Genomic DNA, 26558 nt, shown 5'->3' with positions numbered 1-26558 from the left:
CCTCAAATTGTTAAATGTAGTACATATGCATGTATAAGTGGAACTTTCAGTCTGTTTGTAATAAAAAATAATTATTTACAGAATTTGAGAAATCTGATATTCCAGTTCAATATTAGTAGTAATGGACATGAGAAAAATCTGTAGGCAAACTATGAAGGGCTAGATACAGGATTCTCAACATCTGTAAATATGTGAAAAACAGGCTGGTTTTGGGAAAGATTTATTTTAGGCACTGAACAAAGCTGTGAGGGGGCAGAAATTAAAGTCATTGTTGGTATTTTTAGAGGAAGGCCAGTGGTAACTCAAGTCCTGTAGTTTTTAGGTTTATATATGTTATAAATCACTCAATACACCACTCAAAAACTTGCTCAACTCTCCTACTTTATTCCACAGAGAAAACAAACTGCTGTGTTGGTACTGGGATTTTTTTTTTTCTCTTATCTCATAATTACATATATATATATATATATATATATATACACAAACAATGGGATGGGTCTGCCAGAGCAGCTGCCATTCCATCACAGCCATCAGCCTCATTTTACAGAACCAAGCAAGGGAGATGGAAACAGTTTCAGCCACTTACAACAGCAGACAACTTGTTCTTAGTTACATGGTCTTTTAAGTTTTTTAACCAATAAGATAATATTAAAAGCTGGCAAGCATTTGCTCTATCCAATTAGTATACTTACACCTACCTTTTGCTTCTAACAGTGCTTACTTGTAATGGTTTAAAACAATGGATAAAGCTTCATTATTAAGCTTACATAATTCTATCTTGCTTAACATGTTTGCACATATTTACATATACTTAACATATTTACATTGTCATACAGTAACTTGAGATTAGCAGACAATTGCATAAGACTCTGCAAACTCTCTGTATTTTTTCTTACATCTCTTTCTCGGATGAAAAAATCATCTTTGATGATTTTGTCCCTCATCTGTTGCACACTGAGATTTGCTTTCCTGCAGCTTTCTGAGAGTCTTGTACCTTTTCTATTTCCCACAGCTCTGCACTGTCAGCTGTGGACACTGCTGAAGGCTCGTGGGGAACCTAATTGGGTTTTTTCCCAGATTGTTGACTTTTCTTAGCTCCAGCCAGGATCTTTCCCAGGCTGGAAATCTTTCTCAGAGACAAAACAAGGAAAGGTAGAAAGAAAACTCAGATAGTTGACCACTGAGCCACGTGAGTGATATTTTGCAGAGAGCATGTTTCCAAAGTGTTGCCTTCTTTGACCAATGAGTCTTTTCTACTTCGATTTTCACAATCTCCCTTTTATATGTGCCATGGCTTTTCAATAAATTTCTCCTTCTTGCTGTTAGGAAGAGGAGTCGTGTTGCTGTATTCTTTCACCTTTTCCTAGCCCAACTGTGTCCATTCTGTGTTGTAGATCCTGATTTCTCTAGGAACCTTCATGGAACCTCTTGCACACGCTTTGTCCACGTGCTGGATCTAACCTTAATGTGGATTTTGTTGTTGTTTTTCAGCCCTGAGGGACAACAGAATCGAGCTGGTGCGAGCGTCGTGGCACGAGCTGAGCATCAGCGTCAGCGACGTGTCGCTGTCGGACGAAGGGCAGTACACCTGCTCCTTGTTCACCATGCCTGTCAAAACTTCCAAGGCTTTCCTCACCGTCCTCGGTAAGCACTAACAGCTGGGCAGAAAGAAGCCAGTGTTAAACTCCTCGGGCTCCTGGCAAATTATGATGAGAATGAACTTCTCTAAGGCTTGGCAGGAGATAGATGTAAGCGTCTGATGTGGTTTCCCCTGATGTTTATTGTTTCATATTGCTGTGCTGAAGGATGACGTGGCTCTCAGTGCTTGCACCGTGGCAGGATAATGAGCTGGGGAGCACACAGACACCACAGAACGAGCCCTCCATAAAATGGACATAACCTCTGCATCCCCAGCACCACGAGGGCAGAGCAGGTGCATGTGTTCATCTCCTGACAATCTATTGGATAGGGCAAAGGGGAGAAAATCAGAAAGCATGAAATAAAAACGGGCTTTAGAGCTTTTTCTTGAGCTGTGCACTTTTTTTTGGCTCATTCTGCTTTTTTTTTTTTTTTTTTTGGTCTATAAAGTCCAAATTTTCACTGGGTTTGCCACTTCTTTTATGCTTTATCCTCTAAGTGCTCTGCTGTTTTCCCCAGAGGTTATAGATACACGTAGAAACACAATAGATTTCGGGAGATGCCCAGGAAATAAAGTTTCTGCTCGAAGCTTTATATGATTCTGTGAATGTCAGTGGCCCAATCAGCCAAAATTGCTACAGTTCATTGAAACACACCTGCGAACCTAAGAGGTTATATGATTTTAGAGATTGATTTTTATTCTCTTCCCCTTTCTTCTGTCCCTGAACATGACTCTTTCTTTCTTTTTGTTTTATTTTATATGTGGATGGGCAGACAGTTGAATTTAATAGGACTAATGTAAGGTATTCTCTGTGGCAGTAATATTAACATTAATCCAGACAGGGAATTGGTTTTCTGCTTAGGATATGAAATACATCTCCCTTTCAGTCCCTATGAGACTATTTTACAAAAATCTTCACAAGTTTGCCATTAATGACAAAAAGCACTCAAAGCAGAATATTCTGGAATACCAACTGCCTATGCTTTATCTTCTTTCTGTGGAGAGGACTTTTTGATCTAAACAATTGAGGAGTGTGCCAGTTTGACCTTTCAAATGGCAGAAAGACATAGAAAGAGGTTACAAAGACAAGAAAACCCCCAAAATATCTAGCCAATATTTATTAACAGAAGTTACTTGATCTTTAACAGTCCTTTAAGTCTTACCTTCATTTTGGGGGAGGGTTTCATGAAGTTTTCCCAACATCATTTACTTACCTTCCAAAAGAGAAAACTGCAGTTTGCAATTCCTGCCTTTTTTCATTTTGTATTTATAATTTCCTATTTCAAATTAACATTTTAACTCTTAAAACATTTTCTACTGGATAATGAGATCTCTGCAACTGAAATATATTACATTTTTCAATCAGATAAACTATCCTTGTAAGTACTAATAATCTCTTTATTGACTGGTCTGCTTTCAATTAGAAAATTTAAGTGTCAGGGTATTGTAGTAGACACCATTTTCTGTCCTGAAAGAGAGGACTAGATTTTTTAAAGAGATGTACTATGCAACAGGTGATGCTGCTTTGCTTTTTATGTACATAATCTGTCATTTAGGAAAAGAGATGTAGAAAAACTGAATTATTAAATACAGGGCACAGGATCAGTTACTGTGACTGAGCCCTTTATCTTGCCACAAATGTGAATGCACCAAAACACTGCAGCTGCAAGTTATAACTGACATTTTTTGAGATTTTTAAATTACTGCCATCAACATTACTTTAAAGTAAGTTACTCCTGTGTCTTCATAAGTTAAATGGATTTATGCACACAGCGATCAAAACTTCCCCAATTTTCTTCATATTTTGGTTTTTGGTTTTGTTTTTTATTAAATCTTCCATGGTTCATTGAAAAACAACAATTTCCAAATTGAATATTATGAATATGGTATGTCAAAATCATATGGTCTCCTCTGAAGAACTTGTATTCAGCTGAAGAACTCTCCACAGTCAATGGAGCTGTGATTTCACCTCTCAGGGTTTTAGTTTTGCTTTCTCTGAAGATAAAGTGACTCCATTATTTATTTTCACCCTCCCTTTTCCCTGGATTTCATATTAAAGTCTTCATTAGTTAGGTGTAAATATCTGTTCTGAACTTAGGTCAGTTCAGCTTTTTGTTGCCAGTTATGTTTAATTTTCACAGCTGTGTTTCTAATGTGCTTTGTCATCCTGCTTGCTGTGCTGAGCAGTTGAAATACTATAACAAGCTAGAGTAGACCTGCATGCAGAATATACAGAGATAAGGTATTTATTAAAATCCAATCCCTTTCTCTTAGAAAATTTGGTAATTTCTGCTTTCTTTATTTATTTAGAATCAACTACAGTTCAGATTGATGGTTAATTTACAATAGCAAGAAGGTTTAACTGACAAGGCACAAGGAATTAATTATCCTGTTTCCAGAATTTAGAGCATATGAAGAAGTGATGTTTAAGTTGGTCATGCATTTGTGGCAGCAGCTGACACTATCAGAGGCATTTTGTTTGTTTGCTTGTTAGGTGTTCCTGAGAAGCCACAAATTACTGGATTTACCTCACCAGTTATGGAGGGAGAGAGGATGCAGCTCACTTGCAAGACATCTGGTAGCAAGCCAGCAGCTGATATCAGATGGTTCAAGAATGACAAAGAAGTTAAAGGTATTTAAAAGGATTTTTGTGCCATTTTGTCCAATTGTCAAAACTATACACTCTGTAGAATTATGTTTTTTAAGCTGTGTTTGTAAAATTGCTCCTATTGGGTCATGGAAGGAGTAGGGGATTGTATACTGATAAAGAATTGATTGTAATTTACTGTAGTGGTCATATAACCATCTCTTTATTGTTTCTTCAAATGGTAAAAACTGATGTTTTGGATTGCTCAGATCTCTGTGAAGCATAATAAACTCAGCTGTGAGTTTTCATAGAGAAATGTGTTCTGGATTATTATCACAGTCAGACCACTCATCCCTGGCATTTTGCCTTTCCATTTCTCTTGTGCCATTCCAAAATGGGGTATGTCTGATTTAGTTAATTCCCAGATTTAGGTTGCACTCCCCTAAAAAATGTGACCAGGTGAAGCAGAACCATCTGGAGGAGACAAGAGAATGCACTCCCATGGGAGAGCTATGGAGCCTGCTCTGGTGAGGAAGAGTCAAAACTCTCAAAAAGGGGATCAGGAAAACTTCACAGGGGCTGGGGGGAGTTGGACAAAATCTGCTATAGCTGAAAAGCCACTGAGTGGCTGAAACCAAAGCTGACAGCAAGGATTTGCAGTGAGCTAGGGAAGAGCTGCATATAAAAAGCTGTTTATTTCCTTCCCATCTTTTCTCTCACTTGGTATGTTCTTTGCTTAGAACTTAGTTTTCTACTCCATATTCTTAAAAATGCTGGAATAGTTTTAAATCCTCATTGGTGAATGAGTGAGTGAAAAGAATTTCCTGATGTCACAGCTCCAAGCCAGCTGAGGTGCCCATTATAAAATAAAAGGATGAAAAGGATAAGGTATTGGTATTTATTCATGCCACCTCTATTCATTCTGCTAGAAGACCAGATGAATAAATTATTCAACATCCACCTTTTCTGTGTAGCTTTCAAAAACAAAAATAAACAAACACCCTTCATTTATCTGATTTGTCTAATATTTTGGATTTCATTAGCTCAATAAACTGCCTCAAGCAAAGTTGCAGAGTTAATTACAGAACCATTTATCTTCCTTTACTATTCTCTACCACAGTTCAATGTGCAAAAGCAGAGCTGTGGTATAAAACTGGTAAATAAAGAAGATTGCAGATGATTGCCTAAAGAATTCTGCCCATTTAGAGGTGTCCTTATATTTCTAATGAAAATGAAAATAGTATTGAAAGGAAAAAGCATTTTAGACTGGAATAATTTGTAATGTGTAAAAAAAATGTGGAAACAGAATAATTATTTTCATTACTGGGAATTCTGAGGAAATTGATGAAAGATATGCAACATCTAACCAAATGTAAATAAGAAGAAGAATTAAACACAGCTAACACACATGGCACAGCATAGGTTGTGTCCTCCAGAAAAGATGTCAGGATGAATATGCATATTCAAGGCTAAGATTGGAAATAACTGCAAGCCATGTTAATACTATAAGAGAAAAAGTGATGCAGCTGGCCTAACAGCAAGGCAACACATATTTGAAAAGGTCTGATTTTAAAAATTATGTTTTAAAATCTGGTGTAATACATTTGCCTTTCCTTCAGCTGACATGTAATTGAAGCCAGCAAGCAATTTGGTGACTTGACTCTTTAACTAATTTGTTCTCAAGACTTTCTGAAGGGATTTAAAAAAAATATCAAAATGGGATGAGGAAACAAAGGAGCAAGAAAGGAGTATGAAAAAGAACAGTAAAGGGGAAAAAACACCTGACAACCCGAAATAGGAGGAAAGTACTGAGCACATTCATTTCAGTTTAGTTTTCGAGGTCTTCTGAAGAGCACATTGCCATTTCTCAAAGGTTAGAAATAAAATAACCTAGCCAGTCTGCAGTGGCATCAGCAGAAGTTACATTAGCTTTGTGCAGTGTAAAAGGTGAAATGATAAATCTGAGAAAATAGATATGAAATGATATGCTAATGCAGCTGACATTAAGGGTTAGAAGGTCGCCTGTCTAGCACCAGTAAATCCAATTGTGTTACACTGTATTATGCATGTTGCAAACGAATATAAATGATGCACTGAGATAAGAGCTGCACCAAAGGGGAAAAAGCCACTCTAAAATTGTAGCTCTATTGCTATTACTCAAAAAAGGAATCATCATCTGGTAAAGGAATAGTGTTTGATAAAGTGTTAGTCATGAGAGAGACTGAATGTGAAGCACTGGGTGCCACACCTTTTACTTTAGTGTTCTGTCACTCATATATGCACAGCTTAACAAAGGCATCTGCAGTTCAGCATTCTGGTGACATTTCTGGAAGATTATTAAGTACAAAAGTACTGGAGAAGCTAAATGCAAATTTTTCATCTTGAAATTACGTATTTTTTCCTACAAAATTTGTTACATGCTCTTTCAACAAAATTATATTAAGATTTTTTTTTAGGCTTCAGGAATATTTTGAATGGATTTTTTTTTCTTTTCCTAGGTAGATTGGATTTTAAAACTAAACAGTTCATTTTGTTGCAACAGGCTAAGATACTTTGAGTAAGTTTCTGTAATTTTAGCATACATGAAGATTTCAGAGAGGCACTGATCATCTTCTTTTGATAAACCTCTAAAGCAAAGAAGATTTTTTTTTAGATAATAAGGCCATTTCATGTCTGAATTTGAGTTTAAATGTAAACAAAAATTATATCTGCCATGTAAAACCAGAAAAACTGTATTTTTAAAAGATGAGTATTTCCGTGTTACAGATATGTGCTTTCTTAAATAGCTTTCAATGAGCAATGGATGATGGACATTCCATCATTTCCATTTATATTTTCCCTATCAAGCATGCATACTTATGAGATATAAACCTGTTTTAGTTGATACAGGCATTTCTGTGTGTGCACCTGTCATGGAAGTGGGTCTGAAGTGATCCCCAGGTTTCATTTGACCCATCATCTGTTCCAAGGTTAAATCAAGTGGCTAAAGGTCTTCTCCAATTCAGGAGATTCCATAGAAGCATTTCTGTCTGGGCTGGATTCTTCAGCATTCTAAAGCCCTCCCGTGGAGTGTTTTCATTATTTGTAGAAATTTCATGATACATAATCCAAATTTATCTTGGTATAACTTGTGTTTGTTGCCCAGCTACTTCTGCTGTTCACCTCTGAGGTGATTCTGGGTTTTTTTCTCTATACATAATTTATGTACTTTAAAGCAGCAATTTAATCTGGTTTGAGTCTTCCTTTGGGTAGATAATACCAACTTTCTTGAGATGTCCTTGTACAGCTCCACTGACCACAATGTTTTTCAACAGGTTTATTTTACATTTTCACTTCAGAGAGCCCAAAACTTGGCTTGGTACCCTCAGTGTAGCCATGCCCATGCCAAAGAGAGAAGGATCACTTCCCTGACTTTGTGGCTGTGCTTTTACTAATGCAGGGCAGTGGGTTTTAGCTTTCAGCCCTGAAGGGCACACTGTTGATTAATGTTCAGCATGTCCCACAGCCCCAGGTCCTCCTCTGTAGAGGTGTATCCCTCCAGCCTCTTCCATCACAGTGCTTCCCACACTAATGCTTTTGTAATGGATTTCTGTTCAACCTTTCCTTCAAGGGAATATTTAGGAGAGAGGGGAGCAGCAAGAAAACAAATGAAACAGTAGGCTAAAACTGATGTATTTAAAAATTCTGTAAAATCTCCTGAGTGATGGAGTGTACCCAGTACCTGATCACCACCATTCTCACACCCAGCTGGGTTTGCACTCAATTAGCACATGTTGTAATCACACTTTCATTTTGCCATAAAGAAACATCTCAGAAAATGCAGCTGATAAGGAGGACAAGATAAAAATTTCTGTTGGTGAGGGTGCCAACAGTTTGTAGAATCTTATCACTGCCCTTTTTGCAGAGGAAGTTAATTCTAAGAGTTGAACTCTGTCACACAATAGATACCTAGAGAGAGACTTCTAAACATCAATTTAGGAAATCAACTGCTTTTGTTTTTCTAAAGGATTAAGAATCCACAACCCCTCAATAAAATTAAAGTTGTTGATTTCAGGAGTCTTCTGTCCCCCACCTGAAGTCAGCAAGCAAAGGGATGTGCACATTACTTATAAGCAGAATATTACTTATATAGTTGCTTATTATTAAATTTGGAAACCTAACTCTGGGAACAACATCACATGTGTTTGCTCTAAATATTAGTGAACACATTTGTTGTTTGATTATAATAACTTTGCTTCAGCTCTGGTCAATATTTCTCTCACCTACTAATCCCTAAATACTAATAGTGACCATGGCAGAAATTGAAATCTTTTGAAGCTTAGCAGCAAACAGGCAGAAAAATTCTCATAGGCAAGAAATAATTATTTTTTTGGGAAAAATGGAAACTGTATAACTACATGGTGTCCTTGTCTGTCTGGAGACAATGATAAAGACCACCTCTCTGATGTCAGAGGTATTTTTAATCTAAAAAGACGTAGCTTAAGCCATTGAAGATTTACTTTCTAAAATTGATATTTCATGGAAATTTTATTTAGGTCATTCTGTTCTCTAATGGGATTTAGTATAATTTGTAAAACTGAAACCTCTCACTTTTTTAGGGCACAGAGGACATATGAAATCTCAGTGTAATTTAATATATATGTTTAAGTATTTATAGATGTCTTTTCAAGCTTTCATTGCAATAAATCAATGTAACAAGCTTACCATTTTTCTGAAATAAACTAAAATCAATAAGTATCACAAGTAGTTGGAAACCAAGTAAAACAATTCTAAAGTATGTGTGAGAAGATCTCATGTTCCAGTTAATACATTCAAACATTTTAACACAAATACTCAGTTTTTTGCATCTTCATTTCCAGCATGGATTTCTTACAACAAAATGTTCTGAATATGAATCTTAACCTTCAGCTGAGATGATGCTTCTAAGTGTAGCTGAAAACTCCCTCCCCTGCAATGTCTGTGCTGAAAACTCTCTGATTTTTAACTGGATCTGCCAAAAGTATCAGGTCAATTTTGAGTGATATAAAGCAGTGAGTGGAAGTTCTCTGCAGTAATCTTATTTCTGGTCATCTTGGGACTCATCTATGTATTATAGTAAATACCATGACATGCTCTATTTACAGTTGTTTATTACCACTGATGGCTATACCTGGGTTTAGTTTTATTAGTAAATTAGCATAATTCTACCCAAACAACAGAATAGCAATGAATAAAGCAAGCATAGGATTCATCTATGTGCACATGGCTGCAGTAATATCCATATATTGCATTACTGTGAGAGGCTATAATAATGAACTTGGGAATTGAAATATTTAGTGACACTGTGAATATGTAAGGTAATGAGGGTGGGACAAGATCACAATCTTTTTCTGATGACCTACAGAGAAAGATTATATCAAATATGGATCTAAACATTCAAGAGGTAATAATGAATGAAATTTTTGTTTGAATGCAGTATCATGGAAAAAGTCTTAAAATTTTCTCTTTCAATATTTATCTCCTATTTTGGCAATGAGAGCAAATTGAGGAATAACTGCAGTCTAATTACTTTTATATTAAAGAGACCAATGCAGATATAAAAGATATGTTTTTCCCAACAACTGTGATGGAAAATTTAGCTGTCTAATACTGGACCAAAATTTTGGAAAGGTAACTAACTGTTTGTTCTTTCTTTCAGATGTTAAATACTTAAAAGAAGAAGATGCAGTTCGTAAAACATTCACAGTCAGCAGCACGCTGGATTTCCTAGCAGACCGCAGTGATGATGGTGCAGTTGTAAGTTGCAGAGTAGATCATGAGTCCCTAAACTCCACACCTCAGATAGCAATGCAGGTTCTAGAAATACACTGTAAGTAATGCACATTATACATGCTTGCTTTTTTTTTTTTAGTTGTGTTTTGTTTCAGAGTGTCTGTTGGAGGAAAATTCTCTGGTTTTGTGCAGATAGCTTTCTTTTAGCCAGCTTCTGTGGTTTGTATTTGGTTGGTTGGGTGTGGTTTTTATTTTAATTTTACAGGAGTGACTCAAAAAAGTTTAATGGGAGCTTTACCATTGAGAGCACTGTGAGACTAAATTCTTGGTTTTCTTTGAGAAGTGGTGGAGTGAAAATGCATTTGTCTTTTTTTGGTTATCACTGAAGCAATGTAAATGTGTTATTAAGCATCAAGAGTATCCTAATTCACAGTTTTCCTTGAAAGTTTCTCAAAATATGAAATAATTCACAGTTTTCCTTTAAAGTTTCTAGAAACTCGAAACAAGGGTCTAAATAAGCAAAGTTTGTAGCAGATTGCCTCAATAATGCTGAATCCTGTTAATGAAACTCAGTAGTGTTGTTAATAGCTCAAACTCAGGAAGAAAAGCTCTTTAGGATTTATTTTTAGGCCAGGCCTACACAAGTTGTTAGTCTAGCTAATCAAAACTTCAGTTGTTTTGCATCTTTATATACTGGCTATTTTTTTTTTCAAATGGCACTTCTGGACATGATGCTTTCCAACTTTTAAAAGTTGAATGAATCTGGTTTCCTATCTGTGTGCCCTACTCTGAAGTCAGGTTGCCCTTTGAGTCAGTGTTTTTTTGTCACTTAGAAACTGTGAGACAACAAGAGAACACCTTTTCACCATCAGCTGACATCTTCATATTCACTTGTATTATATCCACCATTTCCAGGGTCCAGCTGTTTGATTTTCTGAGAACACTTTTGCATCTCATTGCCTAGCTAGCAACAACAGGCATCTGCAAAGAGTAAGACCTGGGGAAGGGAAAAGACCTTTCATGAATCTCTTTCTAGACCAGGTGCAATCAACCTGTTTTAAACCAGACCAGGCTGTCCCTGAAGCAGGGAAACATTCAGTGGCTACAACAAGTTCCTGAGGAACCATGTCAAGGACTTCTGCCATATGTAACTTGTTTCTAAACAGGGATATTTCTATAAGCATCTAAGACTTGCAGCACATGTAAAATGCAGGAAAGGCAAAAGCTCTCTGTGCACAAAAGCTGACAACTTTGCTAAAAGTGCCATCTGCAAAAAGTCTGAAAATGAAGAGAATGTGGATTAGCATATGTACTAAAAATGTTTTCTGAAACATTCTAGCCATCATTTTACTGAGGGAGATCAGGGCCTTTCTCCACCAAATGGCTATTAAACACCTCTCCTAATATATTCAAATGAATCTGTGCTGGAGACATGAATCCCTAACAACTTTATTTCCTTGAATTCTAAATTGCATAGCCATCAACCACTGAACTTGCCCATGCCTTCACTCCCAAATCCTTTGCTCTTTCTTCAGTGCCTTGCTCAAGATGTTGGCACTACAGGAGATGAACCAAATTGAATGGAATGGTAGTCACAGAAATTGGACATCTAAAAAAGGTTTAAAATGGCTGCAATGTAATGTAATGGGGTTGAAAGTAAAGGCAGGGCTCTGGTTTGCACGAGCATCATAAGGCAAAAAAGTCTTTTTGTGGCTTTTTTTATATAGGACCTCCTGAATATTTTTTGCTTCCTTCCAGTTTTCCCCCTTGTAGCAAGGCACTACCTTGCTAAAGAGCAGTGAGGTGAATCCTCCTCTATGCTTGTTTCTCCAAGTTTTGAACAAGACCCTTCTGCCTCTTCTGGGCCTCACTGAAGTTCCCTAACAGGGTCAGACTGCACTGGGCATTTCCTGTACTGGTGTACTGATACTTTCCTTTATGTTAGTGCCCCTCAGACTCAGCTTATCAAAAGCCATAATGCAGAATAATTGTTCTCTATCATTCCTGCTTGCTCCATTAATTTTCCACCAATCAATTTAATACTCTCCAGCACTGGTACAGAGTCATTATACATGGAAAGAGAAGTGATAAATGTGCCCAAAAGAAGCTGAAGTTTAGGGCAGAGAGTGGAAGTACCATTTAAAGCTATGGAGAAAGAATATTGTATTTTATGGTGATGAGAAGACTAAGAACAGTCTTTTGTTGTCCTTGTTCTTGCTGCCTACATTTCTATGGTCAGCAAACTCCAAAATCTTAATGCTGGTTAAATTTGGAAGGAAACTTTATAAAAAGAAAAGAAAATTCAAGGAATAATGATATGGTTCATCAGAGAGCCTTAAAGGAAAAAGAGGAGTGAAATGATTCACTGGAGCAATCCCAAATAGTCCAAATGGAGTCCATTACTCTGGAACTGGGCTCCTTGATTTTATTCTCCTTGTGTTGCTCACCATTGTTGTGGATATTACTGCAGTCACTGGAAGCTGCTTTTTTCCCATCAACCCATAAGATTTCAAACATACAAAAGACATCCTGTTTGTATTAACAATAATCATGCTCACAGGACCCTATGGAAGCTGATCCAACATATATCCTCAATGCCACCTTGCAGCAGGGCAAAAACAGTGCTGGCAAAATTGATGAATTTTGGGACCTCAATCAGGAGAATTTGTTAATCTGACAACCTGTAGGCTCCAGCCAGGTTAGTGTGGCATTGCCACATGCCCTTAATGTCCCAGAGATCTATAAAATTAGCATCAATTGTGAATGATAAGCAAGTCTCTTAAAATGGTCAAACAGAACAGCATGAGTGAGCATCAGTTTGGCAGAGAATGAATGTACAAAGATGAGACATCATTCAGTAGAACTGCACTTGAGTTTTAAACATGTTCTTAAAATCTGAGAAATTTTATCTGTGGTACATAGATGCTCCTCATGAATTATCAGTGTATCATCATTAGTTAGAAGAAAAGGGCAATAAGAACTTGTCTAGGCATTTCTGCCCTGTACAATAATGGCTGAAAGTTGAAAAGCCTTCTTTGTTCCAAGCAACTGGCCCCTGACAATGGACAAAACATTGTGGCTCCATAAAAACAAACAAACAAACAAACCAAAAAGCAAAGAAAAGTAGAAGAGAACAGTAGGAATTACAGGGTTCTGTTTGCATCCAGGGGATGATAGGTAGATAAAAAGGAAAGCAAAATAGTGGAATGAAATGACAGGTTTTAATATATGCCCACTGAAAGATAGAATAAAATTAAATCTGCCTTAGATGCTGGGGCTGTATGAAACAGATATTTGTAATTAGTCCATGGAGACATGTAGATAGAAGTGCTTATGAGTCCACACAGCTGCTTTTATCATCAACTTTAGTAGGAAGTAAACTTAACAAAATAAAAGCCATCAGATATAGAATATGTTTATTCCCTCTTCTTCCCCTTACACAAAACTTATGTTTTATTATTGTGACAGAGGAATCAAATAAGCTTTCCCAGTAGTGCTACAGTGTATTAAATGAAGCTGAGGACTAAACTTTTACACTAAAAGTATTTTTATTTTCTATTATTTGTATTTATATGTATATAATAGAAATAGTGCCTGAGTCCTTCTCCTTTCCTTTCCTTTCCTTTCCTTTCCTTTCCTTTCCTTTCCTTTCCTTTCCTTTCCTTTCCTTTCCTTTCCTTTCCTTTCCTTTCCTTTCCTTTCCTTTCCTTTCCTTTCCTTTCCTTTCCTTTCCTTTCCTTTCCCTTTCCCTTTCCCTTTCCCTTTCCCTTTCCCTTTCCCTTTCCCTTTCCCTTTCCCTTTCCCTTTCCCTTTCCCTTTCCCTTTCCCTTTCCCTTTCCCTTTCCCTTTCCCTTTCCCTTTCCCTTTCCCTTTCCCTTTCCCTTTCCCTTTCCCTTTCCCTTTCCCTTTCCTTTTTTCCCTTTCCTTCTTATAGTTCACTCAGGTAGTTTAGATTATTATTATTTGAGGGAGACTGTGCTCAATACTGTTTTTACAGAGCTTCACAGATTAACTTTGCAAATATTTTGGAAATATTAAAATAATAGGGGAAAGCATAACATACCCCTCTCCAGACTGTGGGATAATTAGTTCCTCCAATCTTTTGATTTATTTGTCTATAATTTATGTCATGTCTCACTTGTGCTTAATCCTTCATCTGTATGTTGTGCTCTGTGCTCTGCAGGGCAGCCAAATTGCCCAAGTCTTTCTGCTGTGCTGAAAGGTTTGTCTGTAATTTAGTTTCTGCTTGGCCAGCAGAGGTTTGTGGTAGCATGACACTGCTTGCTGAGTTTATTTTCCTCTGACCCCTACTGTCAATAGCAAACCTAAAATAGACTTGTATCCCCTCTGGCTTTGCTCTGAAGTTTGCTTGTCAGCCTCGCTGCCACTGATTATTAGGAAGCGCTTCTTGCAAGTGATAAATACAAATCTCAAAGGGATATTTAATTTTATTGTTTACTTCTGTGTTCAGACTAAACAAGGAATGCATTCTTTGTTCCTGTGTTAGAGAATCATGGGTACAGTGCTTCAATTTTGAAAGCTTTTCAGTACAGTGTTCAAGAGATTGTCTAAGTCCTTATGCACGCTCCTGAAAAGACATTTTGAGGGCAGGTACAACTTCTGGTCCACATCTGGGAAGTCAGTGAATTCCTCTCATCCCTCCTCAGTGTCACAGACATGGTGTGATTCCCAAAAGCAGCATCTCCTCTTCTTCCCAGGTCTTATCTGAGCAGAGACCAGCCAAGATGCTCCATACTGAACAGAGTGCCACAAAATGACCCAGTGGCAATTACCTTACCTTAGTGAAGATTCTCTGAGTACAGCAAATTACCCAGCAGACCTCAGTAAAAATTAATTGTGTAAATCTACCCCAGAGGCTGCTTTTGAAGCCTTAAAGTGAAATCAAATCATTTGAACTTCAAACCTAGTCATTCAAACTAAAATGGCAGCTGCAATTGGGATCTGTGCTAATGGACTCAGTGAGATTTTGCTCAAAAGCTGACCACACTCCCAAATGACAGCACTAATAAGCTAAATATGTGTTATGTAAAGAAGTGTCTAGAGAGGCAGTTTTGAGTAAATCCTATATTGGCAGACACAGATGTGCAGTGAATTGTCAGCCTGACAAATCTATAGCTGCCAGCCACATGTTTGTGTGACAGGCACACTTCTTTTGTGGGCATGCTATTAGATTCTTTTGCAATGAACATCTGGACTTGACTTTAGAATTAGGCAGCTATTCCATGAGAATGTTGGAATCATTGCCCTGGAAATAAAGGTATTGATTTTGCATTGAGCAAACAAAGCCCTGAGAGTGCAGCAGGCTGCAGGTCGGAGCAGCCTCGCCGTGTAGGTCACGGGGTGTCTGTGTGTGCACGTGTGTCTGACAGCACTGTGCCCCTCTCACTCCTCATGTGACAGCAAATGGAGGCTTCCCTGGTGGCCAGATGGGTCCAGAATTTCTGCTGGTGTAAGCAGAGTAATTTCATCAAAGAGCTACATTCCCTGATGCTCGCTAGGAGGGTTTAGCTCGTATTTTCTGCTTGGCTGCTTTCAAATTTTTGTTGGAACAGAGTTTCTAACATACATGTTCTGAACAGAAACTAGTAAAAAATGTGTGTGAGCATATAAAAATATATTAAATATAGTATATAATGTCCTGCACCTTCATATAGGACTTCATAAAATAAGGCATTCCAAAAAACAAAAGGCAAGAAAAGGGTTCTGCATTGGGTACTAGACTGTGATGAATGTCTAAAAAACTCAGAGCTGCCCATCAGAAGAGTATATAGAGACAAAAACCTCTATCTCCCTTAAGCCTTAATGTTCAATTCTGATGAATTTGTCACATGATAAATATGTTGGTGGCACTTCAAGGTGTCTGTCTCTACCCAGATTTGCTGACATTTGTAGCTCAGAAAGGGTACATGTGTGCCCATGCAAAAGCACACAAAATGGGACACTCCTTAGCTATGATAAAACAGGAGAGGAAAAAATTTCCCTGCTGCCTACATATGGTCCTTCTGTACTGTAAATGAGTAAAATATGTGTCACACATTCATTTTCTTTAAGCTGTGTGGCCATTTGTCTTTTTGAAACTGATTCTAATTTTCTCTTCATGTGCTCCTTTCTTTTTACTTACTTTAGTTGTTTCCCCCAATTTTGTGCTTAAAAAAGCATCTTTGCTTTTGCACTTGGGCAATCTCCCTTTCTCATTTGCTTTGAAATTATTTAGTTAAGTGGCACCTATGCTTTAAGAACAAGAGCACATCTCCCTTTTTTGGAAGTAGCTTTTACTTTCTAGGCAGAGAATACATTTTTCTGAAGTGAAGAAAATATGAGAGTGAAAAGGAATTTTCTTCACTGATGCTGATCTCTTTGGTTTCAGATCAGTCAAAAGAGTTGTTGGTCATTCTCATTTGCTTGTGACCATCTTTTCATTACACTGTGTGACACCCTGACAGACACACTGGCTAGAAGTAAAATCTGGTAACGTTTGGTGTGATTACACACTGCCACAATCTTTGTATGGACATCCCCAGAGTCAGAAAAATCTTTGTAAACTAGGATAATAAGATGTCATAGCACAGCCTTCCAATCTTTTCTTTGATTTTTTTTCTTTTTTTTTTTAGCAGGGCCCAAAATACTAGGTGAATTCAAACAAATAGCCTGTGTGTTGAGTCAGGAGTGAAAATAGTTGCAATTCTTGTGAGAACTGAAACTTGTTTTGATGTTGCCAAGAGAGAAAATGTCTGTGTAATGATAACTTCAGTCAGTGAGTTTAACCACACAATTCTCCTGTAACTTCTGATACGGTGAAAAGACCTGGATTTTCCAGGGGCATAATTCCCTAGAGTCACAAAAAAAAAAGAACTCACCTGAGATTTGCACATCCAGGGCTTTGTAGCTCTCTATTCCAAACTAGCATGATTTGCTCTCCCCCTATAACCATTTTATCATGGTATAATTTGAGTGTTTTGGAACTGTGATACCTCAGAGACCTTTGGAACTTGTGGAAGGATGCCAATATTTGCAGCTTGGTCTTATTGATTAAAACCACCCTTTGTTCCAGCTTAAGAAGCAAGAGGGAGCTGGATTTTCTGTCTGATGTGCAGACAGGAACTTGGTCTCTCACAAAGCCTCTGTAAGCCTAAGCAAGCAGGGATGTCCTTCAGTTCAGTGAAAAGCTGAGAGCTGTTCAGGTGCTGTAGAGGCTTGTGAGGAAAAGCTGGATGTTTCCATAAATATCTCCCTGACTCTGAAAGGGAGGCAGACTGATGCTCCCATCCTGTAGAGATCAACTCCCTGAGCACTGCTCCTGTTTTCTCTTTCATTGAAGATGTTCTGTGGATCCTGAGACCTTGAGAGGGAGAGAATTCCAGTGTCTTCCAGCTGACTCTCTCTTATCTAAGTTTATCCTTTTTACACATTCAGGTTCCCATGTAAGACTCACCCATGTTGTGACACTCAGCCAGCCCAAACAGGTTTGGGTTTTGTTTTTTGTTCCTGAATCCACCCTGTGAATATTAATATGGAAAATAAATATATCTCAATACAATACTTTGAGGACCAACTTTCCATTCTGTCTCCCTTAAAGGAGGGATGTTTCTGTACTTACCAGTGTAAGATGCAGATGAAAAGAGTAATAAGAGGAATGCAGTTTAAAAGCTACAGTTTCAGTACTCTATATCTCTTCATATCAAAGGAAAATTAAGTAAGAAGTTAATTATATAGCTCAATAATTATGTAAGCACTGTGTTAATTAGTGCACTTATATTTTTTAAGGTTTTCATATTGGTCAATGATTGAAAGAAATGAAACTTAAAGGAGAGTTACTGTAAACATTAAAGGATGATATCTGTGAACAGGAAAGTTCACTGCTAAAATTTGCATGTTTAAATGAGATCAATTAGGTTAATGATGGATGAAAATAAGAAATCCATTATTTAAATGCAAAATAATTCATAAACTTGTAAGCCCATTTAGTGCCAAACTTTCATCTTTCAAAGGGGATATCCAGTTCAAAGGGTTAATGTATAATCCTGACCTTTACCATCTGGAGGCTTATGTTCAAATATGGTTTACAAGTGAAATATAACCTAATTTATTTCTCTGTAAAATCTTATGTAGAAAATCCACAGGGTGGCTTGTCTACTCTGCATAAAAACTTTTAAATCTTGTGTGGGCAGGATATTCCATGTGCTTGTTGTGTGACTAAGAGATGGCTCCAGAAGGTTTCAAAGGAAGTTTGGGAAGGAGGGTTCAATAATATTAAAAGCAGCAAAGACTAGCAAGCAGGTGAGGGAGGCAGTCTGGAGGAAAAGATAAAAAAGCATCTGTAGAGATCATTACCAGAACCTCCCAAGAAGAAAAGTTTGCCATTCATAAGGGTGGGATGTCTATTTTCAAGAAGCAAGACAAATTTTAATTCCTGATGCTACTGCTTAGTTATTTTTATATAGATTAAACTTTTATAGTGCCCAATATCTGATACAAATGTGAGAGTAAGGATTGAAGAGATATTTGGGAATGCTGAGCATCCAGAGCTCTGATTTAACTTCACCAACAGTTATGGATATGCTGCATTTCTTAAGCCATATTCAAGATAATTTAAGTCAGACACAACAGAACAATGAAGGCTTTAAACAAAAGAATCTGAGAAAGCAGAAGATAAAGTTATACTGAAAGGTCATGTGCTTTCTCAAAGTTCAGCATTTCTTTATAATGTGGTTTAGGCAGAAGACTTTTCTTTGTCTTTTTTTTCCCATCTCTTAACAGCAAAAGTGAGATAAAACATAAGTAAGTTGGAGAGAACACTGTGTAAGGCAGTGGAGATGCTAAATGGAACAGATTGTTTACTCTGAAGAAGTGGCATGACAAAAATAATTAAGCGAGATGAAAGTTGTAAAACTGAGCGTCAGCGCTTGCATTCACTGGCAAAAACAGAACTGATTTGCAAAGAAAATATTGTTTCTACCATATCATTCATGTGTGCACGGGACTGGATGCATAACTCAGAAACCAGTGACCCATTCTGCAAAACCATGTAAAGGGAATGTGACCTGGTGCTGTCTCCACGAGGGGCACACACTCAGAACTGGGGTGACAGTGCCTCCCTGTCCTCCACTTGGTTCAGCTGGGGCTGCTGATGTGCTCACATTTATCTCTGCCTGTGTAAGGCCCAGCACAAAGCAGGTAAGGATGATCAACATTAGGTGACAGAGGCAGGGGAAGGTTGTAAACATTTGAAATGGAGCAGGGGGAACTGTGCAGCTTTGGTGTTGTACTTCCAGCTTCTTTTTCACCCTCCCAAAACCCCAAGCCACAAGTTGTGTACTAGCACACTTTGCTGCCTTTATTTGTTTCAGTAATTGTGGTGAAGGAGCCTGGCATGACCAGCAGGTGAGGTGCTGAAACAAGTCCAGTGGATATCTTTAACAAAGTGCCACATAATCAATGCCCACACAATTAGTAACCTGAATGCTTTCCTGCCAGGTTGGTGCTCAGATTCAGGCACTCATGTAATATGAGTGTCAGGAGGGAATATTTGACTGATGAGTCTTTCTTTCCACCACATTGACATTCACTTTCTTGTTTTGCATCCAGGAGAGTGTTTTTACAGTCTTCTGTTAAAAGCTATTAATACTATTTCCTATTTTAAAATAAAGCAGATGAGATTAAGGATGACACAATAGTCATCAAAGAATCTCAGGTAACAAAAGGACCACATGCTGTTTCTGGTCCTGCTCAACTGTAAAGCAGTTTTAAAGGATTATAAAAAGAAGACATTGGAATATCCAGGTGGATATGGCAGCAAGTATTCACTTCTGTCAAACCTAAGTATTTAAGTACTATGATAAAGCTTAATGTCAGAGTGTTGTTGAGTACTTTTATTGAAATGAAGCACCATTATCATGGAACAATTGCTTGAACTAGATTGACTCACCCACAAATATTACTAATTAAATAATTGTTCAGATACATAATATTGATTTTTTTTTTCTTTCATCTATTTAAGCAATTAGTTCTTCATTCTTTTCTGAAGCAGAGCATCAAACTTAATGTTTCTGCCAGGCTACTTTGGTGAAGTCACTAAGGCTTGAACCTAAGTGTTTATTCAAGGCAGCAGTGCACAGACAGAAGCCATTTACAAAATAAGCCAAATTTTGGGAAATGCTGATTCACAGCTGTAGGATGCACAGCTGGTAAGTGTAAAAGCTATTAAAAATGGTGAGCACTTGCACAGAGCTGATTAAAGCGCTGCTCTCTCCTCTTTCTCATCTCATTTGGGATATCCAATCTGATGTTTATTTTTGTGCATACTAAAGTGGTTTGTCCTTGGAATTTGCTTTTAAAGTCTCTTCTTTGCTAAGCTTATTTTCTTACATTTTTTAGAAATATGAATAAAATTATGTAGGACTACAGAATTTTCAGTGAGCTTTGTAATTGCTGTCCATGTACGAAAATTATAATCTCATGGTTTCTGAAGAAAAAAAAAGTTCCTGAAACTGTCCTGTCCTTACTCCAGTGCTAATTAATTTAGAAAATAGATACATCATCATTTTCAGAGGTATCTGCTTATTTTATCTTTGCATCTGGAAATGATGGAAAGCTTCCAAGAAAATAAGAGAGAGAAAAAGCTCAATGAAAAATGTAGAACGCTGTGACATAAATAGATTTCACAAACATGCATTTTGAAAAAGCAGACAAAAATGGGTAGAAAATAAATGAATTAGTCTCTCAGGAAAAACTTTTAAAATCCTATCATCTGGCAGCCATTTATTACCAGGTAGTAATAATCTTTTATTATCAGACTGTTAGATTTTTATAACATTTTTTAAAATGATAGCACCAGAACTGTTGTTGTTCACTGCCACACTAAAATATCTGAGAAATTTATGAAAGCTTTTCAGCATTCATAAGGTTTGTGGTCATAAAATAAAACCATGAAGTAAAGACATGCTGTTGGTAGCTCATAATTTAGCTAAACCTGTAAGAAGAAAAATGTGTTTTAATGAACCAGTTATAGTAATTTGCACTCTGGTCCAAAAAGGAAATGGTGGTTTGTGTTCAAAGAGAAAAAAAAAAAAAAAAAAAAAAATAGCCAGGTAAATATATTTATTAAAAATGGCAGATTATTAAATCTGAGTATTATAGATCCAGGCAGGAGGTGCTGCTGCACAAGATTAAGTGATTAATTCAGAATTTGGGGTAGTCTGGAAACAGTCAGTGGGTAATGGGAGGAAGGTGGGGGTGATCCTTTTCCTTGCCAGATGTTCTGGCAGCCTTGACGTGGATGTTACACCACAGAACAGGTTCTGTGGGTTTTATCTGGGCTGCCTGGAGCTCAGCTGAGTCTATTCCAAACTGGCAAGGAATTAATAAGACATGTTCCCTGTGTTGCTTAGGGTCCAGGAAGGTAAAACCTGATCACAGTGGGGAAGAACTGCTCTGTCAGACAAGCCCAGCCCTCTTCCTGAGCAGATCCTTTATCATATTCCATGTGCTGGATCCAATGCTCAGCTGGGTTGTTAAACAAACCTTTTCTTACTAGCAGCACTTTTAGGGCCTTTTAAATCATTGAGTATAGGTGAATTTCTTGTGAAAAAAGGTAATTAAAACCATCTACTCATCATCCTGAAGGATTAAATCAGGAGGTAGTATCAGTGCTTTTAGCAGGAGGGATTTAAGTAACATTTGTAGCACATCCTGATGTACTCTGAGCTCTTGCTTCTCCTGACAAACAGAGCCAGGGAAGTGTTTGCCCCTCCCTGCATCTTTCCTTTTACTGTTAGCACAATTTGCACTCAAACAGCAAGTCCAGCAAGGATCACAGGTTTCATTACAACAAACTCAGCTTCTTGCTGCAGCTGGAGAGATGTTTGTAATGCAAACTACAGAGAGAGAGAATCTCTTTCAAAGCAAAGATGCATCAGAACCAAAGTATTCCAGCAGAGGCCTGGGGTCAAATGATTTTAATCAGCTTCTTTCAATTATTTATGACACAATTAGAGACAGGATTGTTTCTGCCCTGCTTTTGAGATAGGCACCTGACAGTTTGGCTGGATGGTTAGGAGATTTAATATATTTGTTTTAGTGATATGTTGTGTAGAGCTGTAAGTTTTTATTCATCGCTTGCACATGTTTGACCAGCTGTGCCTCCTTTTTTCTACCATTTTCACAAGGTTTAGCTCTTTTTATTGGTTTGAACTTTTAAGACTAAGTAGGGTATTGTGAAAAAAAAAAAAAAAAGTACAGAATCCCTCGTGTTTTAAGAAAGAGAGATTTAGGCAGCATGCATCACACTGATGTGTGTCATGCATACAGGAATGACCAATGGATTTCTCCTTTTGAACCCCAAAGACTCATAAACAAAAATAATTTGAAAGATTTATCTTTCTGTCTGCACCTTGTATATATTAAGCATTATATGTTACTGTCACCAAATGGGACATTTTTTCTGTGCCAGGTCTCTTTGTGTTCTACAAACCAGAAAAAGAATTCTTTCTTTGGTGAAGGAAAAACAGATGAAGTCAGGAGAAATGTGATTTCTGTTTGGCACTATCACTCATTTCCTTAAAATTATGTGAACCAACCTACCCAAAAGTAAAAGCTGAGACCAATACTACTTTATGAATTGATTATAACTTAAACAGTAAATAACCTCTTTGTTTTAAAATATTAATTATTGGATTGGTTCGGTCATGATAAAATCATGCTAAACATGTACAAAAAGAAGATCCAAACATTTGGCAAAATTACTGTGTAGCATGTGAAACCTTAAATGGGTAACACCACAGAAGATTTTAATTGAACCTACATCTTCTGTGATGCCATTTCACTTTGGGAGATAAGAATCACAGACTTGGTGCAATGAATGAGTTTAAAAAGCCAAAGACTTGAAGGGACATTGCACTTTATATGAAATAATAGTGTGGAAACATCATTGCCCTAGCTGAGTATATATTTGTTACCAGTTTGGACAAGTTTTTCTAAAGTTTGTGTTGGTAGTAGTAAAATATCTAAGATCTGCCTTAGCATTGTGTTTACAATTTTTTTAAATAATTATTTAACATTCAAAAATGTTGCCACCTTTGACACATAAGAAGGCTACTCTGAGGCCAGCTCAAAAAGTACTTTAAAAAAACATTAAGTCAATTCTTTGCATGTGAAGCCCAAGAATGGATGTACCAAAACCACTTGATACTAAGGATTGACACATTCCTAGGAAATAGATGGGGATTTTTAAACTTTTATGAGTTTTTCTTTCTGAGAATATCTTCCTCTGGCTCTAGAAAACTTTCCTAAATGTAAAATGAAGGGTATATTCCCTATTATGTTGGCACTGAATGTAAATAGAGACAATTTGCACAGTACTGAATTGCTTGAGGAATTCTAAATCATGATGTGAATTGGGCCAAGAATTTTGTAATACCTGGGGCTTTTTTAGTGGGTCAGAATATCCTGATTTATCCAAATTAAGGAAAAAGAAAAAGCCTTTTCAGATTCAAAGTGAAAGCTCAAAATCTGGCTGGAAGGGAGACCTTAGCATTCCTCTGCTATTGCATGGCAGGTCCTTGAACCAGACCAAACCCTTAATCCATGAACTGCAGAGGCTGAATGTTCTAATCTCTGTGTTATTGCCAAATAAGTATTTTGCTGGATCTGATCAACATAATGTGAACACTTCAGTACTCAGTGGAGTAAGTAACTTCTTTTTCTCATAAATCACTGCATGGGGTCTAATAACTGATCTTGATGGATTGATTACCACTTCTCACAAAATGCAAATTATGTCTAAGTGAGGGAGTGTAGAAGTGGCTTCCTGAGGCATGGAGGTAGAGCAGCCTCCAAAATGTAGACTGCTGAAGTACAGGGCCCTTGGGGTTAGTAATTCTATCCTTGTAGGAGGAAAGAAGGAGGTGTCCTTGTTCTGCTTTCTGAAGATTCAGCCACATTGAAAGATATTTGGGGTGCTAAGTTTAAATTCCATAGTAAGTTATTGCATTTTTTTTTTTTTTTTTTTTTTTATCTATAATTCAGCAGAAAATTTGCAAATCAGGAGCCTTGACTTGGATCTGTACATCTGATACATATTCCTATGTAAATTTCTGCAAAGGAGAACCTCTAAGATTTTTCTCTGTTAATCCTCCTTTCACTGGAATGCCAGCGAAGGCTGAGATTTATCTTTTAACAAAATGTGTAGAGAAATCTAGTGGCAGCAAGTTTATATTACAGCTAAAGTAATACATAAAATTACCTGGAGGAAAGACTGCTGCATGGTTCTTTGCATAGGCACATTTTCAGCACTCTTGGAATTCTAATGACTACAAGATCATGAATACTCCTACTCCTGCATAGTCTACTGCTTACAACCTTTGTTTCTTAAAATTATCAATGAAATATATGTGCTCCACCCACCCTAACATCTGCCCAAGAAGAAAGGTGGTCTTATTTTCTGTTTCTGGGACTGTAATTACATTGACTGAAGATGATTACATTAGGGAGGAATTATTTGATAAAATAGTGTGTTCCTATCATGATAATTCTACCTTTGTCTCACAAAATGATTTTTCATGTGCTTATTCCTACACACCTGTGGCTGATTAATGCCCTAGGAAGAAAAGGGTTATACTTTGATTTAGTGACTCAGCCAGAGCTGTGAGTTCCATGAAAATATTGCTTAAAACTGATGGGACCAAGGACTTCTGAAGATACATATAAAAAATAGTCTAAATTTCACTTTTACTAACTTGGCACTAAGAAGAAACTAGTAGAGATCGATTGTCTGGCTCTGTTGTTGGCCTGTTTCATGATCTTAGCAGATTTGTTTGCTTTTATGAATTCAGTTTTCCATTTTTACACTGTGTTTGTCAAGAGCTTGCACATTAAGTATAACATAACTTGTCATGCAGGATTTTTCCAGCAGCTTTCATATGATTACTTTATGTGAGTAAATTTATGAGAAGGAATTTAATCCTGCATGTAACCTCATAAAGGCTTGATGATAAAATAATATAAATATATACTGAAGTCTATTTTACTTCAAGCAATGTATAAACAACAATATATAAACAATGTGTAAAGCAAACACACCTTTCAGCATAGAAGATCTGATTAAGAGCAAAGGCTTAGTGACTGATAAGAACCACCTTTATTCTGAGAATAACTTCAAACAGATTAAATCAATCAGTAATGCAGTTCCACAAGGTATGAATGTTGCCATTAGCTGCTGCTAAAAGTACAACAAAAGTCAAGTGCTGAAGTGTTTAATTTCTTCATGCATCAGATCAGATTTTTTACTGGTGTAAGCTGGTATCAATTTTCCACAATTGTTTACTGATTTTGAGTGTTGCTGAAGATGACATAGCCTGATCAAAAATAGATAAATCTTCCCAAAGCTTTGGAATGGGTTTCCCAGGCTTGTGAGATGAGATGAACCCAAATCCTAGAAAGATGGATGAAGCAGAATCACTCAGTGGAACTTTTGTCTTTGGTCTGCTGAATCACGAAAGGTTATATTAAAAAAAAGCCCCATATCATAATTCTTACCTGTAGCTGGTGTGTCCAGAAACAAACAAGCATATTCTGTGCTCAGAGAGGGTAGAAGAAATGTAAAGACATGTTTGAACCTCAGTTCATATTGGTGGTAGCAATCACTTGCAGCTCATAAATTCCCCTTTGCTCAAACTGAAGACTGGAGATCCAAAGAAGCTCTTGGTGCTGGAGATGGATGGAACTAAAAAAGTCACTGGGTACTGAAAGCAGTGTGTTTTACTGAGAAAACTGCTGTGGTGCTTACACCCACACAAACCACTGTTTTTTTATAAAATTGGACTTTCCCAAAGCTTATTCTTTTTGGAATTCTTGGAATTCTTTTTATCTCCTCCATAATGTTCTTAGAACTCATGTAGATATTGTAAAGAAACTGTAGTCACCACTCCCTTCTTCAGAAGAATTCTGCTTTGAATAGTGATCCATGATATTTTATTGTCATGAGATTTCTGGGCTAAATACTAAAAAATATGCAAATTATTAAAGTTCTGTTAAGTTCAACTGGTACACATTGGTATATTTCTACTGACTTTGGATGGAGGAGGAAAAGATCTGACCTACATTAAAACCATTGACTCTATTCCTTTTGTTTGTTTTGGTCATAGAAGGAGATTTATTTTTTTTTCATATTTACATTACTTATAGCAGGCTGATAAACATATCTGAAAAGAAATTAACCTCTTACTGTACTACAATTATTGATTTTCTTTCTTTAGGCTGTTCTCTAATGTTGGTGTTTGCTGGAGATCATGTAATGTTCCAGTTGTTGCAATTAATACCTTTAAATGTGACAGGTCAAAACTCAAAGTATTGATAGAGTACATTTATACTTTTCAAATTCTTCTAAAATGAGCAGTCACAGTGGGAGGTAGTATTTTGTAATATTTTCTTTCTGGAAAAGTACCAGTCAGCAGGGTTCTATCATCTTTGTTAAAATAAGATATTTGTGTTAGTTTTGATTCAATTCAATTATTCTGCGGATTTCTTCTCATTTAAATTATTGATGTCAATGTGAAAATAGAGGGC

The 26558-nt window shown here is 37.0% G+C and overlaps 1 protein-coding gene across 4 annotated transcripts in view; it reads left to right on the top strand.

Annotated features, from left to right (window-relative positions):
• The window catches only part of CADM2 (cell adhesion molecule 2), a 548264-nt gene that overhangs the window by 437668 nt on the left and 84038 nt on the right, over positions 1-26558 (top strand). For all 4 annotated transcript variants that reach the window (XM_056493497.1, XM_056493489.1, XM_056493471.1 and 1 more), the window contains 3 exons: positions 1492-1644; positions 4134-4271; positions 9904-10074. In XM_056493497.1, the coding sequence (XP_056349472.1) occupies positions 1492-1644; positions 4134-4271; positions 9904-10074 (462 nt within the window). The remainder of the gene's footprint in view (positions 1-1491; positions 1645-4133; positions 4272-9903; positions 10075-26558) is intronic.

Source organism: Oenanthe melanoleuca, chromosome 1 (genome assembly GCF_029582105.1).
Source record: "Oenanthe melanoleuca isolate GR-GAL-2019-014 chromosome 1, OMel1.0, whole genome shotgun sequence".
NCBI classification, from domain to species: domain Eukaryota; kingdom Metazoa; phylum Chordata; class Aves; order Passeriformes; family Muscicapidae; genus Oenanthe; species Oenanthe melanoleuca.
This window is presented reverse-complemented; position numbering and strand designations above follow the sequence as displayed.